The sequence below is a fragment of the Erythrolamprus reginae genome, chromosome 2 (genome assembly GCF_031021105.1).
Source record: "Erythrolamprus reginae isolate rEryReg1 chromosome 2, rEryReg1.hap1, whole genome shotgun sequence".
In the NCBI taxonomy this organism is placed as follows: domain Eukaryota; kingdom Metazoa; phylum Chordata; class Lepidosauria; order Squamata; family Dipsadidae; genus Erythrolamprus; species Erythrolamprus reginae.
In genome coordinates this window covers 23,959,038-23,977,545 of record NC_091951.1, presented here as the reverse complement: position 1 = coordinate 23,977,545, position 18,508 = coordinate 23,959,038, and the positions used below count along the sequence as shown (strand labels likewise).

The following is an 18,508-nucleotide window of genomic DNA, read 5'->3' as shown; positions in this document are numbered from 1 at the left end:
GCTGTTTTTTGCTTCGGAATAATTAAGGTGGAAATCTACGTCCTCTGGAAATTGGGGAAATTGCTCAGAGCAATTCTTTAGGCTGTGCAAGAATGAAGATAAAAAGATACTAGCGGCAGTCCTTCATATACAATCACAACTGAGCTGTGCTGACACAGAAAGGGAGAGAGGGCTGCCTATTCTTCAAAGCTCCCCAGAGTAGGACAAGGAGTAACAGTGGGAGAAAACAGAAAGGGATCCAACGTATAATTAAGGAGAAACTTCCTGTCAGTAAGAACAATTATTCAGTGGAATGTTTTCCCTCCAGAAGTTGTGGCTGCTCCACCGGAGGAGGTTTTAAGAGGAGACAGGAGAGGCATTTGTTGGGAATAGTGTAGGCTCCCCTGCTTGAAGAATTGGACCCTTCCAATTCTATAAGAACCTCCTGACAGCCAACAGAAATCCTCCTACATGACCCGGTGGGAGCCTGACAACCAATCAGAATACAAGCTCAAATTCAAAACCTCAGAGAAGGTATAAGATTCAGGCGAGCTCCACATCTCTTCCTCTTTTCTTTACGCAACATTTTCAAGGCATGCGACCCTCTCCACCATTAAACCTCTTTTCCGAGCCTGTTTTACCTCTTGTCGGGAGATGGCAGTCAGACGGCCAACTGAGCTAAGTAAACCGAGGCCTCTGGAATTGAGCTTTAAGGGGTTAAAACCATCAAGTGCTGCATTGCTAGAAAGGAGGAGAGAGAAGTGCAGTATCATTCTAACGGGCCGCTCGCGGGAGGAAGGTGTTGCGCCGAGTATATTCTGGGCTCTTCCGAGGGAGGAAGCAACAACAGCTGGTGGGTGAGTTGAGGGCGGGTCGGAGGAGAGGCTGGGAGCAAGAAAGGCGGCTTGGTTTCCTCCTCAGCGAGGAAGCAGAGACGCAACTAGAATATAGGAAAACACAATTGGATGTGAGCTTGGCGGTCCTGTAGTCCATCCGTCTCCTCGGGCGAGAGAACTTAGAGCGTTTCTATAATAATAAAAATGACAACAACAGAATAACGGAGCTGGAAGGGACCTTGTGGGTCATCTAGTCCAACCCCACTGCTCAGTCAGGAGACCATACACCGTCTCAGACAAATGGCTGAGTATCTTCTTCAAAGCAGCCAGTGAGGAGCATCCTCAACTTGGGGATATAAGCTCTTCCTCTGGTCGCTGTCAGGAAATTTCTTCTTGTTTCTAGGATGCTTCTCTCCTTCATTAGTTTCCATCCATTACCCCTTGTCTTGCCTTCTGGTGCTTTTCAGAATAGGTTAATCTTCTCTTCTTTGTTGCAGCAGGTCACTTCTGCTGCTTCTTTTCACCAGACCAGACCTACCCAATTCCTACAACTGTTCATCGCGTATTTCTGCCTCAAGCTCCCAGTCATGTTTGTTGCCCTTTGGTTTTTTTCATTCCAGTTCCTACAACTGTTTCCATCCATTGCTCCTGCCCTCTGGTGCCCTGGAAAATAGTGTGGATCCCCTCTGTCGCAACCCCACAAGTACCTGTATATTGTTAACATGTCCCCCCCAGCCCTCCTTTTTGCTAGACTATTCATGCCCAGTTCCAGCAGCCTTTCTTCATATGTTTTGGTTTCTAGTCCCTTTGTCATATTGGTTGCTCTCTTCTGTACCCTTTCTAGAGTTTCTATGTCCTTTTTGTAGCGAGGTGACCAGAATTGCAGGCAGTACTCCAGGTGTGGTCTGACTAGGGCATTATATAGTGGTATTAGCAGTTCTGCATGTTTTTCTGCCTCAAGCCCCCAGTCATTTCTGTTGTTCTTCCATTTTTTCAAACGAAATTTCCTGTTCATAAGAATTAAGTCCAGAATAGCTGACCCCCTAATTATCTCTTACCTTTTGCATGACAGAGTTGTCAAGTTCCTCTGGAACCTCTAAGAAAAAACTGGATAGTCATTTATCCAGATGGTATGGGCTCTCCTTACTGAGGAGGGGATTGTCTAGATCTAGAAGATCTCCAAGATTCTTTCCACCTCTGTTCTTCTGTTATGAACCTGCTTGGTTATTTGGCAATAATATTGGAAACTCCCAGAAATCTCTTCTGTGGTTTTTGCTTTTTTGTTTTCATGTCTGGGCACAAGCATGTGTTTCCTATTGGTGCCTCATCTCTATATTAATCGGATTAAACTTGTGTTTCAGGCAGTACTTTAAAAAAATAGCTAAGAACCTTTGGGATGTTCATTTCTTACCATGCTAGCTCAGGAATGGGAGTTAAAGTCCACAGGTTCTCAGGTTTGAAGACCTAGGGATAAGGGGTGCAAGGGTCTCCAAACCTGGCAACTTTAAGACTTGTGGACTTCAACTCCCATTCCTGAGCTAGCATAACTGGAAGAGGAATTCTGGGAGTTGAAGTCCACTAGTCTTAAAGTTGCCAAGTTTGAAGTTTGTAAAACATGTCCATGGTTGTAAAAAGTATATATCCTTGTAAAAAGTATTCTGCTATACTAGTATTTTATTAAATAATGTATTACTGCACCATTTGATTCAGAATACTTTTTTCCTTGTTTTCCACCTCTAAAATCTATGTGTGTCTTATATCAGTGTTTTTCAACCAGTGTGCCGTGGCACACTAGTGTGCCGCGAGACATGGTCAGGTGTGCCGCGAAGCTCAGAGAGAAAGAAAGCAAGAGAGAGAGAAAGCAAGAGAGAAAGAGAAAGAAAGCAAGAGAGAGAGAGAGAACAAGAGAGAAAGAAAGCAAGAAAGCAAGAGAGAAAGCGAGAGAGAAGGAAAGAGAACAAGAGAGAAAGAAAGCAAGAGAGAGAGAGAAAACAAGAGAAAGAAAGAGAGCAAGAAAGCAAGAGAGAGAGAAAGGGAGGGAAAGAGAGAGAAAGACATAGAGGGAGGGAGGGAGAGAGACAGCAAAAAAGAGGAAGGAAGGAAGAGAAAGAAAGAGGGATGGAGAGGGAGAGAAAGAGGGAGGGAGAGAGAAAGAAATAGAGTGAAGGGGAGGAAGAGAGAGAGAGAGAATTTTTTTGTCCAAACTTTTTTTAGCCCCCCCCCCCTGCTCCATGTGCCCCAGGGTTTCATAAATGTAAAAAATGTGCCGTGGCTCAAAAAAGGTTGAAAATCACTGTCTTATATACCAGTGCGTCTTATATTCTGAAAAATGTGGTATATTGTATGTGTATGCGCTTGCATAAACACGCATGCACACACACACACACACACACATTTTAAGTTTCCATTGTTAAAAAGAAATGGGGGGGAAAAATCAATTTTGAGTCTCTTTTCGGCAAGCCTCACTCATCAGCACATCGCTTAATCTTTCTTCACCTCACCAGCACTTAGAATCGTCCTCTCTCCAGGTGTTACCGCTCTTCTTCAATCCCTGCACTGTGTTATCTCCACAGCTAATATCGGCTCAGGCATGGCAGCCTGGCCAACTTCGCACCACAATTAGATTAGGCCGGTACGTCTGGTGGATTATGCCAACCCCAAACCAGACCCCCCCATAGCGTCCCCTTTATCATCTCCCTTTCATGGAGGATCTGCTCCGGTTCAAGAGAATCATAACCCCTGGATGGCAGGGATTCGGGGTCCCCCACAGGTGAGGGGGAACGCCATGCCTCTATGTCCATTTGACTCCGCTGCTCTCCTTTTCCCTTTTTCTATTCTTTTTCATTATTTTTCCCCCTCTCTTTCTATGTCTCAGCCCCACTCTCCCTCCCTCCCTTTCTCCCCTCCTGTGAAGAACCCCAGAAGGTCTTTGGTAGCAGGGGGGGAAGCACAGATCTTTGGAAACTGAAAACATGCCCATTGTGTCAGGGTTCCAAATAGCATCGAAGATCAAATCAGTGTCCTGGGCAAAACTTCCTCAAAGTGCCAATTTATTGTTTTATGAATTTATTAATTTTAAATTGTAATTAGATCGGTGGGCATTGGATTTGTTATTATGTACTGTTTTTTATTATTGTTGTGAGCCGCCCCGAGTTTGCGGAGAGGGGCGGCATATAAATCCAATAAATCTAATCTAATCTAATCTTTATGAATAGAGCCATGTTGGCACAACTGTGAGAAATCCAAATCTGAGCTTCTAGAGTTTCTCCACCCAGTTTAAAGTTCCTTCCCCTGTCCTACACCCACAAGTTCGTCACATGGACCATTCATCTTCTGCCAACGGATCTGTTCACTCTCATCCACTTTCAAGTTTCAATTCATTTTTCACAAAATCGTATCCATAGTTCTTTTTGTCTAATTCAAATCTTCCTTTCAATTGTATCAACGGCAAACATCCTTCTGATTCCAACTCTTTAGATTTGAGGATAGGGTCACAATAATTAAATGATATTATTTGACCATAAGTCCACCAGTCTGGCCTCCCCACCATTTCTTTTCTAAAAAGCTTTCCTAGGGAGACACCCAAAGAGGAAGGCATGCCTAACAAAGTGATGATTAAAATCAACATTTCCTTTAACCCTATCATTCCATAAAATGCTGTGCCATCAAAATCTTTATTCATGCCTGTCAAGCTCAAGGAACCTCTTATTTTGGAGAGTCACTCACTCTTTTTGCCAGAAAACAACAAGCATCAAAATACAGTTTAAAATCTGGTCGACTCAAACCTCTTTCCTTGGCACCTTGCAATTATTTTATGTGTAATTTTTGTTTTTTTCCACGACATATAAACTTAGTTTGAATTGAGTTTCAGTTATAACATTTAAACTATGAAAGAGAAATAGCCTGTATGGTTAAAACATTTATCTGATTTGAAGAGATTCTACCCAATGATTGAAGTATGAAAAATTTGTGATTCACCCAAGTCAACAATGCATTTCATGATTGAATGTATATTTGAATTTGGATCTCACTAATCTTTAATGTATCAAATGAATCATAATTAACAATAGAAGCTATTTCAGCATTGTGGTATGTTTGATTTTTACTTGCGATGTACACTTTTTCACATCTTCTGCAACCATGTTATAAAGAAACAATTTTAAACTTCCACTTTTATTTCAATTTTACAGATGAAGAGAATACCAATAAGAGCACTCGGGACAACTGAGAATAATCAGCCACTTTGAAATTGAAAGCAAATTGAGCCTTCACAAAAGCCCACAATTCTCCAGCTGATGAGAGACAAAGGGGAGAAAATCAAGAAGAGATTTCAAATTGGAAAAAGTATTGTGTGCAGAACTCGACAATAGATTATATGAAAAAGTCAAAGGAGATTATATTTTTCCATTCAGAAAAAGAGAGAAATATCTAGAAGTGAGTGAAAACAACAATTGAATGGCCACAAAAGGTAGACACAAATGTAGGTCTGTAAGCTCTAATGCAGGCCTTTTCCTGTGAGGAAGAAAACAATAGTTTGAATCAAAGCTCCGTGCAACAAAAGATCACACGTATTTCAAGCATCAGAGGACTCACACGAGGGGCAGACAGCTGATTGTGGCAAAATTTCAGTCAGAATTCCAACCTGATGGTACACTAGAGGATGTACACAATAAAGAAATCATATAACTGTCCTGATTGTGGGAAAGGTTTCATTACAAATTCCCACCTGGTGATACACCAGAGGACTCATACAGGAAAGAAACCCTTTCAATGTCCTGATTGTGGGAAAGGTTTCAGTCAGAATTCCCAACTGGTGATTCATCAGAGGACTCACACAGGAGAGAAACCCTTTGAATGTCCTGATTGTGGCAGAAGTTTCAGTCAGAATTCCAACCTGGTGACACACCAAAGGACTCACACAGGAGTTAAACCCTTTGAATGTCCTGATTGTTGGAAAAGTTTCACTGCAAATTCCAGCCTGTTGAATCACCAGAGGACTCACACAGGAGAGAAACCCTTTGAATGTCCTGATTGTGGGAAAGGTTTCACTGCAAATTCCAGCCTGTTGAATCACCAGAGGACTCACACAGGAGAAAAACCCTTTGAATGTCCTGATTGTGGAAAAGGTTTCAGTCGTAATTCAAGCCTGGTGATTCACCAGAGGACTCACACAGAAGAGAAACCCTTTGAATGTCCTGATTGCGGGAAATGTTTCAGTCACAATTTAAACCTTCTGGAACACCAGAAAACTCACACAGGAGAAAAACCCTTTGAATGTCCTGATTGTGGGAAACGTTTCAGTCAGAATTCAAGCCTTGTGGAACACCAGAGGACTCACACAGGAGAAAAACCTTTTGAATGTTCTGATTGTGGGAAAAGTTTCAGTCAAAATTCAAACCTGGTTAAACACAAAAGGATTCACACAGGAGAAAAACCCTTTGAATGTTCTGATTGTGGGAAAAGTTTCAGTCAGAACTCCAGTTTGGTGATACACCAGAGGACTCACACAGGAGAAAAACCATTTGAATGTCCTGATTGTGGAAGACGTTTCAATCAGAATTCAAGCCTGGTGATTCATCACAGGACACACACGGGAGAGAAACCCTTCCAATGTTTTGATTGTGGGAAAGGTTTCAGTCAGAACTCCAGTTTGGTGAATCATCAGAGGACTCACACAGGAGAGAAACCCTTTGAATGTCCTGATTGTGGGAAATGTTTCTGTCATCGATCGAACTTGATGGTACACCAGAGGACTCATATGAGAGAAATGATATGAATGTCCAGATTGTGGGAAAAGTTTCTGTCGGAATTCTGATCTATGGATACACCAGAGGACCTATACAGGAGTAAAGCCACACAAGTGTGCAGAGTGTGAGAAAAGTTTCGCTCACTTCTCTGACCTAGTGAAACACCAGATATCTCATACAGGAGTAAAACCATATGAGTGTCCAGATTGTGGAGAAAGTTTCAGTGTGATTTCCAACTTGGTGATATACTACAAGAACTCACACACAAGAGAAACACTTTGAATGTCCTGATTGTAGGAAAATGTCAGTCGTTTTAACCTGGTGAGACACCAGAGGATACATACAGGAGAGAAACCATACAAATGACTTATAGGTAATGTAGGTTTACACAAAAGTTGATGAGTTTAGAGAAGGCATAACTTTCATTTTTCGTGATTGGAAGTGTAGGTGAGAAATTGATTACAGTGGTACCTCATCTTACGAACGCCTCTTCTAACGAACTTTTCAAGATACAAACCCGGTGTTTAAGATTTTTTTGCCTCTTCTTCCCAACTAATTTCACCTTACGAACCCAAGCAGCTGCTGCTGGGATGAAGGGGTTTCTTTTCCCCCCCTTTTTTGAAGAAAGAAAAGGGAGGGGCGGCTTGGAGGAGGAAAGATTTTGCAGAAAACAATGTGCTTGCAAAGGCACTGAAAGGGTGTCTTTTGAAGAAAGAAAAGGGAGGGGTGGCTTGGAGGAGGAAAGATTTTGCAGAGAACAACGTGCTTGCAAAGGCACTGAAAGGGTGTCTTTTGAAGAAAGAAAAGGGAGGGGCGGCTTGGAGGAGGAAAGATTTTGCAGAGAACAACGTGCTTGCAAAGGCACTGAAAGGGTGTCTTTTGAAGAAAGAAAAGGGAGGGGCGGCTTGGAGGAGGAAAGATTTTGCAGAGAACAACGTGCTTGCAAAGGCACTGAAAGGGTGTCTTTTGAAGAAAGAAAAGGGAGGGGCGGCTTGGAGGAGGAAAGATTTTGCAGAGAACAACGTGCTTGCAAAGGAACTGAAAGGGTGTCTTTTTAAGAAAGAAAAGGGAGCTGCCCTCTGTTCGCCTCCCTTCTAAAGTTTGGGATTTTCCTGAAGGATTTGCATGCATTATTTGCTTTTACATTGATTCCTATGGGAAACATTGTTTCATCTTACGAACTTTTCACCTTACGAACCTCCTTCTTGCACCAGTTAAGTTCGTATCATGAGGTACTACTGTATTTAACTTCCAGCCTGATTCATTTTAGTGAGAGATATCTCAGAAGTAGACCTATGATTGGAGAGAAACGATTGAAAATATTAATTTGGTAAAATAATATTGTATGGGGGTTTTTTAAAGTTAGATGTTGATAGGTTTAGATAAGGCTTAAATTTGATTTTTGAACATTCACTAAAAAATTCTAATTTGATAACGGTGAACTGTCTGGTTTTTGTTTGTTATCAAGCTTTTCCCTCTCCCATAGGGTCCCTATAGGTATTTTATTTTTATTATTATTATCATTTATTAGATTTATATGTCGCCCCTCTCCTAAGACTCGGGGCAGCCCACAGCATATAATATAAAACAGTAAATACAAAGACGAATCTAATTAATTGAAAACTACATAAACTAAAAACCTGATATATTAAAAATGCAAACAAATTCAAATCACAGGCATACATCGAGCCAACATCTAATTACCCCAAGCCTGGTGACATAAGTGTGTCTTAAGACTCGTGCGAAAGGCGAGGAGTGTGGGGGAAGTGCGAATCTCTTCGGGGGAGGTGATTCCAGAGGCCCGGGCCCCCCATACAGAAGACTCTTCCCCTTGTGTTGTAATCATAGGTTTTTAAGCACTGAAATTTGGAATGGAATATTGCTGAAAAGTGATATTTTAGCCTAATTGAGTGCTGAATAAAACCTTAATTCTTCCTCTATGAAGGGGCAGCAAAGTCCAGGCTGAGTAAGCATCCTGCAGAATCCATGACCACGGGGAAAATAATTAACTGATATACAACATGAAGAAAAGCTATAGCTAACTTCCATATAAGGAAATATATGCCTTACTCTCATTCCTTTGCTAATCAGCAGTAAACACACAATCCAGGAAAAGGCAAAGAATGGAGCTTCCATTAATTATCTATAGGGAAGTCATGAGAAGCTTGCCTTATATGGTGCAAGAGTGAATAGTAGTTGGAGGATGGCTTAATGTATGTGGCATTCGCGAATTGGTTATTCTTTACCACATGTCAGGAAAAGTAAAATACAATAAAAGGAGAGATCTTGATACATTCGAGGTCGTCTCATCGAGAAAACTTTCTCTGTCGCTTCATTCTGATGTGGTAATTATGGCATGCTGCGCCTCCCTAGAGGTCGACCCACTGGGGGAGGGCTGTTTGCCTTCACCCTTGGTCCCACCAAACGACATTGTCTGGTTGATGGGACCTGGAGAAGGCCAACTCTGTGGGATCTAACCGGTCCCTGAGATTAATACGGCAGAAGGCGGTCCTGCAAGAAATCTGGCCCCGATGCCATGTAGGGCTCTGTAGGTCATTACCAACACTTTGAATTGCATCTGGAAACCAACCGGCAACCAATGCAGTCCGTGGAGTGATGGGAGACATGGGCGTGTCTGGGGAGGCCTATGACTGCTCCTCGTCCCCAAGGTCTCCACAAGCTTTTCCTTCCCCAGAGTCCTTTCCCTCTCCTACAGAGTATCCACAAGCCTTTGCTCCACACACAGGGTCCCCAAGGCTTTCTTCCTCTCCTGCTGTGTCCCTGCAGTCCTTAGGCCCGTCTCCCACCCCACTAGGCCTCACAACCTTCTCCGTATCCTTTGAAAATCTCAGAATCTAATGTTGGTGAAGAAGCCCAGGACATGCCAGCCAGGGCCACATGGCTATGTCCTGGAAGAAGCCATTATTTTCAGTGTGCCTGGGATTCAATTTTGGGCCACGTGATGGACTTGTGGTTGTAGCTGCTTTAAAATTTAGAGCAGGTTACTTACGGAACTGTCTTCTGCCTCAGTGACCTGTTAGGACCCACAGAGTTGGACTTCTCCGGGTCCCATCAGCTAGACAATGTCATCTGGCGGGGCCTAGCGGAAGGGCCTTCTCTAGACTAAATCCCTGGATAGTTAAATGGATTTGCAGCTGGCTGAAGCGTAGACATCAGAGAGTTATTGTTAATGGCGAGTATTCTGAGCAGAGACAGGTTACAAGCGGTGTGCGGTGGGTCCTATTCTTTTTAATATATTTGTGAGTGACATAGGGGAAGGTTTGGTAGGGAAGGTTTGCCTATTTGCCGATGACTCTAAAGTGTGCAATAGGGTTGATATTCCTGGAGGCGTCTGTAATATGGTAAATGATTTAGCTTTACTAGATAAATGGTCAAAGCAATGGAAACTGCAGTTTAATGTTTCCAAATGTAAAATAATGCACTTGGGGAAAAGGAATCCACAATCTGAGTATTGTATTGGCAGTTCTGTGTTAGCAAAAACTTCAGACGAAAAGAATTTAGGGGTAGTGATTTCTGACAGTCTCAAAATGGGTGAACAGTGCAGTCAGGCGGTAGGGAAAGCAAGTAGGATGCTTGGCTGCATAGCTAGAGGTATAACAAGCAGGAAGAGGGAGATTGTGATCCCGCTATATAGAGCGCTGGTGAGACCACATTTGGAACACTGTGTTCAGTTCTGGAGACCTCACCTACAAAAAGATATTGACAAAATTGAACGGGTCCAAAGACGGGCTACAAGAATGGTGGAAGGTCTTAAGCATAAAACGTATCGGGAAAGACTTAATGAACTCAATCTGTATAGTCTGGAGGACAGAAGGAAAAAGGGGGACATGATCGAAACATTTAAATATATTAAAGGGTTCAATAAGGTCCAGGAGGGAAGTGTTTTTAATAGGAAAGTGAACACAAGAACAAGGGAACACAATCTGAAGTTAGTTGGGGGAAAGAAAAAGCAACATGAGAAAATATTATTTTACTGAAAGAGTAGTAGATCCTTGGAACAAACTTCCAGCAGACGTGGTAGATAAATCCACAGTATCTGAATTTAAACATGCCTGGGATAAACATATCCATCCTAAGATAAAATACAGAAAATAGTATAAGGGCAGACTAGATGGACCATGAGGTCTTTTTCTGCCGTCAGACTTCCATGTTTCTATGTTTCTCTGTGGCTGCTCCACCCAGAGATTTGTACTGCCCCCACTCTCCCTGCCTTACACAAAGTTTTAAAGACCCGTCTCTCCTGGCAGCCTTGGGGCCATTGAAACTTGACATCTTGCGCTGCCCAGTGAATGAATGTTGAATGTATGATGTGCGAATCTATTTATTTAGTTTTCATTGTGGGTTTTTGGTTTACTGTTTTTTAATGTAGATTTGTAACATGTTGTAACCCGCCCTGAGCCTCAGGAGAAGGGCAGCATAGAAATCAAATAAATAAATAAATAATTTTTTAAAAAAATGGTGGCTACTTCTGAGTCATTCTCGCGTGGGACATAGAGAAACTGCTCTGTTTTGTTACCTTCACATAATACAATGTGCATTAAGGGATTGTGTGTGCAGTGAAAATGATGGCTGCCTTCAGGTGGTCTTCAAAAGGCAGGGGGGTTTATTAGGAAAAAGGTTTTTTTTCACACCAATCACATATGCAATATAATATACCATCAATCTTAAAATACAATACAATAATAAAATTTTTGAATTGGGTATTCATAATCCATCCATTGCTACCTCCTGTACTTTTGACATCTGGATGAAAATAATTACAGTAGTACCCCTAGATACGAGCATAATTCGTTCCAGAAGGGAGCTTGTATCTCGAGCAAACTCGTATCTGGAACAAATCGCTTTAGACTTTGTTTTTCCCCTCCGAGATAACCAAAAGCAAGTATTCTTACGCCACCTAGTGGACGCTCGGCTCGTATCCCGAATTTGAGCTCGGGAGTTGAACAGAAATGTCTCTCCCCTCCTGGCTCGTATCTTGAAATACTCGCTTGTAGAGCAGCTCGTATCTAGAGGTACTACTGTATTCATATTTCTTACATGCATTTAAAAAGCTATTAACTAATACAGTTTCTTTTAGCTGCTTCTTTTCTTATTACATCTGATCATTTAGGCCATCATGCTTCAATCTCCTCGATATATCCTTAATATCAATTTCATATACATTTCTTACCATTACTTTTATTGTAATCGCCCTTTAAAAAAGAAAAGAAAGAAACCAGAATTACCAACCATAAAGACTAAATCTTAAATTTTATCTAACTGTTACAGGGATCTAACATATATCAATTCAAAAGGGGAGGAAAATCCAAATAATTTATCATAAATGTCCCAATTAGTCCAATTATTAATTCCTTTTAGTAAGTAGATAATTTTTTTAAAAAAATTAAAAAAGAAGAGAAGGAGAAAAGAGAGAGAAAAAAAGAGGAAAGAAAGAATAAAGAAAAATAAAGCGGAAAAAGAAGAAAAAACACCCCCCTTTCCCCCTTTTTCTATGCATCTCTTTTACTCTGAAATCAATTAAATCATCACACCCCATTTATTACTGTAAACCCAGTGGAATCATCGTGCCCTAATCTATAAAATTATCTGAAAATATATTGGAATCATCGGTAAAACCTGCTCCAATTGACGGGACAATAAAGTTATAAAGTATAGTCTACCTTTCTTACTTTGTAATTCAATAACTTCTATAATCAATATTCTGAAGGTCAGTGGTTCAAATCTCATCACCGGCTCAAGGTTGACTCAGCCTTCCATCCTTACGAGGTGGGTAAAATGAGGACCCAGATTGTGGGGGCAATATGCTGGCTCTGGTAAAAAGTGCTATTTCTAACATGTTGTAAGCCGCCCTGAGTCTAAGGAGAAGGGCGGCATAAAAATTGAATAAATAAATAAATAAATATTTCCCACTGTCATTAGAATAGAACAGAATAGAATTTTATTGGCCAAGTGTGACTGGACACACAAGGAATTTGTCTTGGTGCATATGCTCTCAGTGTACATAAAAGAAAAAAGATACATTTGTCAAGAATCATGTACAACACTTAATGATTGTCATAGGGGTCAAATAAGCAATGAAGAAACAATATTAATAAAAATCTTAGGATACAAGGGATGAGTTACAGTCATACAGTCCTGTGGGAGGAAATGGGTGATAGGAATGATGAGAAAAACTAGTAGAAATAGAAGTGCAGATTTAGTAAAAAGTCTGACAGTGTTGAGTGAATTATTTGTTTGGTAGAGTGATGGCGTTCAGGAAAAAAACTGTTCTTGTGTCTAGTTTGTCTTGGTGTGCAGTGCTCTGTAGCGACGTTTTGAGGGTAGGAGTTGAAACAGTTTATGTCCAGGATGTGAGGGGTCAGTAAATATTTTCCCCGTCCTTTTTTTTGACTCGTGCAGTGTACGGGTCCTCAATGGAAGGCAGGTTGGCAGCAAGTCTGCAGAGAGGGGCGGCATATAAATCCAATAAATCTAATCTAATTGTTTTTTCTGCAGTTCTGATTATCCTCTGAAGTCTGTGTCAGTCCTGTTGGGTTGCAGCACCCAACCAGACAGTTATAGAGGTGCAGATGACAGACTCAATGATTCCTCTGTAGAACTGTATCAGCAGCTCCTTGGGCAGTTTGAGCTTCCTGAGCTGGCGCAGAAAGAACATTCTTTGTTGTGCTTTTTGGATGTTTTTGATGTTAGGTGACCATTTAGGTCTTGAGATATGAGAGAACCCAGAATTTTGAAACATAACTATTAATAAAAACAGGTGAGGGCTGGGGTTTTTTCTCTCTGTTATTATTTAAGTGCTATTACCATATGTTTAAATCAAGAGTCACTTCTCTCTCTGTTTCTCTTTCCTGTCATTCTCTGCCTCAATCATTTTCTCATTTCTCTTTTTTTCTCCCCTTTTTTCTATCATTTCTCTCCCTTCCACTCTTCTCTCTCTCTCTCTCTTGCTTTCTCTGTCTCTCTCTTCTTCTCACAGTGGAGACCGACGAAGGTGATTTTCAATGTTGGGCGCGCACACTTCCCATCCCCCTGCCAGCCCGCCCGTAACATTCAAAATAAGAAAATCACCTTCGTCGGCCTCCACTGTGAGAACGCCTGCCTCGCCTCTCCTGCAGCCCCCTCGCTGACAGCCCAGGACGAAAGCGCTCTCGGCGAAGGGACTGCGAGAGCGGTGGGGCGAGCGTTCCTGCTGCGGGAGGAGCCGAGCCCCAAGGCGGGAAGCAGAGGAGGAGGCCGGGCCGGCGGGGGGCAGCGGCAAGAAGCCAGGGGGGCCGGGGGGGGGCGGGGGGGGCGGCTCCTTGCGCGCCCTTGGAAAAGGGTGCGCAGGGGAGTGTTTTAGGGTGCGTGCATGCAAATGCGCGCAGCTTAGAGGGAACAGAGTTCACCGCACTGCAAAATAGCCGCTACCTCTCCCATTTCCGGCAGTTAGCTCCAAGAAAAATAAAATTAAATTTAAAAAAAACATTCCCAATCATTTTTGGGCCGAAATCACTCACCAGCACACCACTTAATTTTTCCTTCACCTCGCCATCGCTTAAAGCAGCGTTTCCCAACCGGTGTGCCGCGGCACACAGCCAGGTGTGCCGCGAAGCCTAGGGAAGCTCCAGCTGGGCGGGGCGCTGCCGGTGCCGGACCGCCAGTGCCTCGGACCTGGAGCTCCCACTCGCAGCTGTCCCCCGGCTACTGCCCGATGTAGCTGTTTCCTGCGCTCTCCTGCTGGGCCCCAAAGAAGGAAGGCGGGAAAAAGGAGAGCTTCATTATTCGCGCCTCTTTTTCCCCACCTTCCTTCTTTGGGGCCCAGTAGGAAAGCACTGGAAACAGCGGCATCTGGCAGTAGCCGGGGGACAGCTGCGAGCACCGTTCCCCGTAAGCTGCCCCCTCTCCTCCTCCGCCGCCGCCGCCGCCTCCTGTCTTGGGGCACGATCTGCCCCCTCTCCTCCGCCGCCGCCTCCTGTCTTGGGGCGAGCAATCCAGGAGTCCGGGACTGTGTGGCTTTGCGCTATGAAGAGAAAACTTTTCCCTGCTGCCCGAGCCGTTTTCTCTTCATGGCGCAAAGCCACACAGTCCCGGACTCCTGGATTGCTCGCTTCTCCGGTCAGCAAAGCCATCTGCCCAGGAAAGCGCCGCGCATTGAAAAAGTGTGATGCTTTTCCGGCAGCCGGCTTGCTGGCTGGAGAAGCGAGCGATCCGGGAGTCCGAGACTGTGTGGCTTTGCGCCATGAAGAGAAAACGGCAGCAGGGAAAAGTCAGCCGGGCTAACGGGAGGCGGCGCGTGGCTGGGCGTTGGGGACGTCTGGGAGGGCGAGGGGGCTGATCGCTGCTGCCTCTTAGCTTCAGAGCCGGCTGGCGGAGGCGAAGACAACAGCCGCCGGCTCTCTCCCTCCACTCTCTCCGGCTCTCTCACTTTCTTTTTCTCTCTGTTGCCGGCGTGGTGAACGAGAGAGAAAGAGAGAGAGAGAAAAAGGAGGGGAGAGAGAATGAGAGAGAAAGAAAGCAAGAGAGAGAGAGGGGGGAAGGAGGGAGAGAGAAAGAGAGCAAAAAAAGAGAGGAAGAAAGAAAGAGGGATGGAGAGAGAGAAAGAAGGGAAGGAAGGGAGAGAAAGAAGGAGGGAGAAATAGAGTGAAATGGAGGAAGAGATTTTTTTTTGTCCAAACTTTTCTTTAGCCCCCCCGCCCCCCTCCCTCAGTGTTCCCCAGAATTTTGAAAATATGAATAATGTGCCGCGGCTCAAAAAAGGTTGGGAAACACTGGCTTAAAGGGTCCTCTTCCCAGGTGTTACCGCTCAGCTCCAATTCCTGTGTTGTGTATATTTATTTTATTTTATTCATTAGATTTGTATGCCGCCCCTTTCCGAAAACAGTACAAATCCAATATTTAAAAAACTGTTTAAAACCCTTAACATAAAAACAATCATACATCTCATACAGGCCATACATAAGTGGAAACGGTCCAGGGGAATCAATTTCCCCATGCCTGATGACAGAGGTGGGTTTTGAGGAGTTTGCGAAAGGCAAGGAGGGTGTGGGCAGTCCAAATCTCCGGGGGGAGTTGATTCCAGAGGGTTGGGGCCGCCACAGAGAAGGCTCTTCCCCTGGGTCCCGCCAGATGACATTGTTTTGTCAACAGGACCTGGAGAAGACCCACTCTGTGGGACCTAACCGGTCACTGGGATTCGTGCGGCAGAAAGTGGTCTTGGAGATATTCTGATCCGATGCCATGAAGGGCTTTATAGGTCATAACCAACACTTTAAATTGTGACCGGAAACTGATCGGCAACCAGTGCAGACTGCGGAGTGTTGGTGTAACATGGGCATACCTAGGGACGCCCATGATTGCTCTCGCAGTTGCATTCTGCACGATCTGAAGTTTCCGAACACTTTTCAAAGGTAGCCCCATGTAGAGAGCGTTACAGTAGTCGAGTCTCGAGGTGATGAGGGCGTGAGTGACTCTGAGCAGTGAGTCCCGGTCCAGATAGGGCCGCAACTGGTGCACCAGGCGAACCTGGGCGAACGCCCCCCTCGCCACAGCTGAAAGATGTTTCTCTAATGTGAGCTGTGGATCGGGGAGGACGCCCAAGTTGCAGACCCTCTCCGAGGGGGTCAATAATTCCCCCCCCAGGGTAATGGACAGATGGAATTGTGCCTGGGAGGCAAAACCCACACCTACTCCGTCTTATCAGGGTTGAGTCTGAGTCTGATTTTATTACTGGCTTGGACCGGGATTTTTCTTCTAACAAGATGTAGAGCGGTTTTGATCTCCACTGAGAGTCACTTTAAAAAAACCAAAAGGAATTTCTAATTCAGCTTTTTACAAAGTAGGGCCCTCCGAGGGTTTTGCCCAAGGTGCCTGCCTCGGAATAATTAAGGTGCAAATCTACCTCCTCTGGAAATTGGGAAGTTTGCTCCGAGCAATTTTTTAGGCTGTGCAAGAATGAAGATAAAAAGATACTACCCGGAATCTTTGACATACAATCATAATTGAACTGGGCAGACATAGAGAAGGAGAGAGGGCAGCTTATTCTTCAAAGCTCCCTAGAGTAGGACAAGACGTGGGAGACATCAGAAAGGGATCCAACGGAGAAGGGTGGCATACAAATCTAAACAATAATAATAATAATATTAACAACAACAATAATACCTCCAAGACTATCTTCTGCCGCACGAATCCCAGCGGCCGATAAGGTCCCACAGAGTTGGCCTTCTCCGGGTCCCGTCGACTAAACAATGTCGTCTGGCGGGCCCCAAGGGAAGAGCCTTCTCTGTGGTGGCCCCGGCCCTCTGGAATTAACTCCCTCCAGAGATGAGAACTGCCCCCACCCTCCTTGTCTTTCGTAAATTGCTTAAGACCCACCTATACTGCCAGGCACGGGGGAATTGAGACACCTCCCCCAGGCTTATATAGTTTTATGTATGGTATGTTTGTTTTATATAATGGTCTTTTAGATATTTCTTCTTCTTTTAAATATTAGATTTGTTTATTGTATACTTTTTATTATTGTTGCGAGCTGCACCGAGTCTGCGGAGAGGGGTGGCATAGAAATCTAATAAATTATTATTATAATTATTATTATTATTATTATTATTAACAACAATAATAACAATAATAAAGGAGAAACTTCCAGTCAGTAAGAACAGTAACTCAGTGGAATATCTTGACTCCAGAAGTTGTGGGAGACTGGAGCAGTGTTCCCTCTAATTTTTTTTTGGGGTGGGCGGAAAAGTATAGTGTCTGAGTGGCAGTCCCTTCGGGACTGGACGGCACAGAAATAATAAATAAATAAACAAACAAACAAACAAAAAACCCACCCTGTTTTGCCTCAGAGAATTTCAAAATAAAATACTGTGCTGTGTGTCTATAACAGTGAGCTCATAATAGGGCAACTCTATCAATATCAAAATGCCACTTAAATAGTTGAGCTAGTTTCAAACTAGATTTTGATTTTCTTTCTCTCTTCCTTACTCCCATTCTTTTTCTTTCTCTTTTCCTTCCTCTCTTTTTTCTATCTGTTTCTCTCTCTTCCTCTCTCTCTCCTTCCCTCTCACTCTTTCCCTCTCGGCTTCTGGGCAGGTTTGGAAAACTCTGAGTTGATGATGATTTTTAAGTGAGCGATTGCTCACTGCTCAGCTTAGAGGGAACTATGGACTGGAGAGATATTTATCCGGAATAGTATAGGCTCCTCTGGAGAATTATCCCTTCCAGCTCTTATTTTCTAATTCTGTAAGGACTCCGCGTGTAGCTAATCTTGCAAAATTCCACTATTTCACTTGCATCGATTGCAAAGGTGGATCACTAGGAGTCGAAAATGACTATATCTCCTATGCCTTTCTTTTATTCCTATATCTCTTCTTCTATTCTTTCATTGATATGTTTTACTCCTATATCTTCTATTCTTTCTTAGATATATTTTACTATGAGTATATCCTCTATAACCTTCATTGTGTATTTTACTATGTGTATACCCACTAAAACCCTCATTGTGTATTGGTCAAAATCAATCAATCAATACTGAAAACGTCTTGCAAACGCCTTAGCACAGCCTACTTTCAAACGGACTCAAGACAGCCTACAGAAATCCCCCTGCTTGAGGGGGGGAAGGGCCTGGCAACCAATCAGAATACAAGCTCAAATTCAAAAGCCCTGAGAGAGTATAAAATTCAGGCGCGCTCCAAATCTCTTCCTCTTTTCTTTTCTTTACCCAACATTTTCAAGGCATGTGACCCTCTCCACCATTAAACCTTCCAAGCAACTTTAAACTTCCCCAGGAACTTCCATGAACCTTTTCTTCACTCGGAGCTGAACCCAGAAGGATATTTCTTCCAACAGACATTCCAGGTACATACAACCACAGAGCTGGGCTGACACACTCACACCCACACACAAAGGGGTGGGATGGGGGTGGCACCCTATTCTTCAAAGCTCCTGAAA

General features: G+C 43.5%; 1 protein-coding gene across 1 annotated transcript in view; it reads left to right on the top strand.

The window, feature by feature from the left end:
• Positions 1 to 793: 793 nt before the first annotated feature.
• LOC139159974 (zinc finger protein 268-like) overlaps positions 794 to 18,508 on the top strand; it is a 35,624-nt gene continuing 17,909 nt past the window's right edge. The window contains exons 1-2 of the mRNA XM_070737462.1: positions 794 to 836; positions 5,006 to 6,529. Coding sequence (XP_070593563.1) covers positions 5,476 to 6,529 — 1,054 coding nt within the window. The 5' untranslated portion in view covers positions 794 to 836; positions 5,006 to 5,475. The remainder of the gene's footprint in view (positions 837 to 5,005; positions 6,530 to 18,508) is intronic.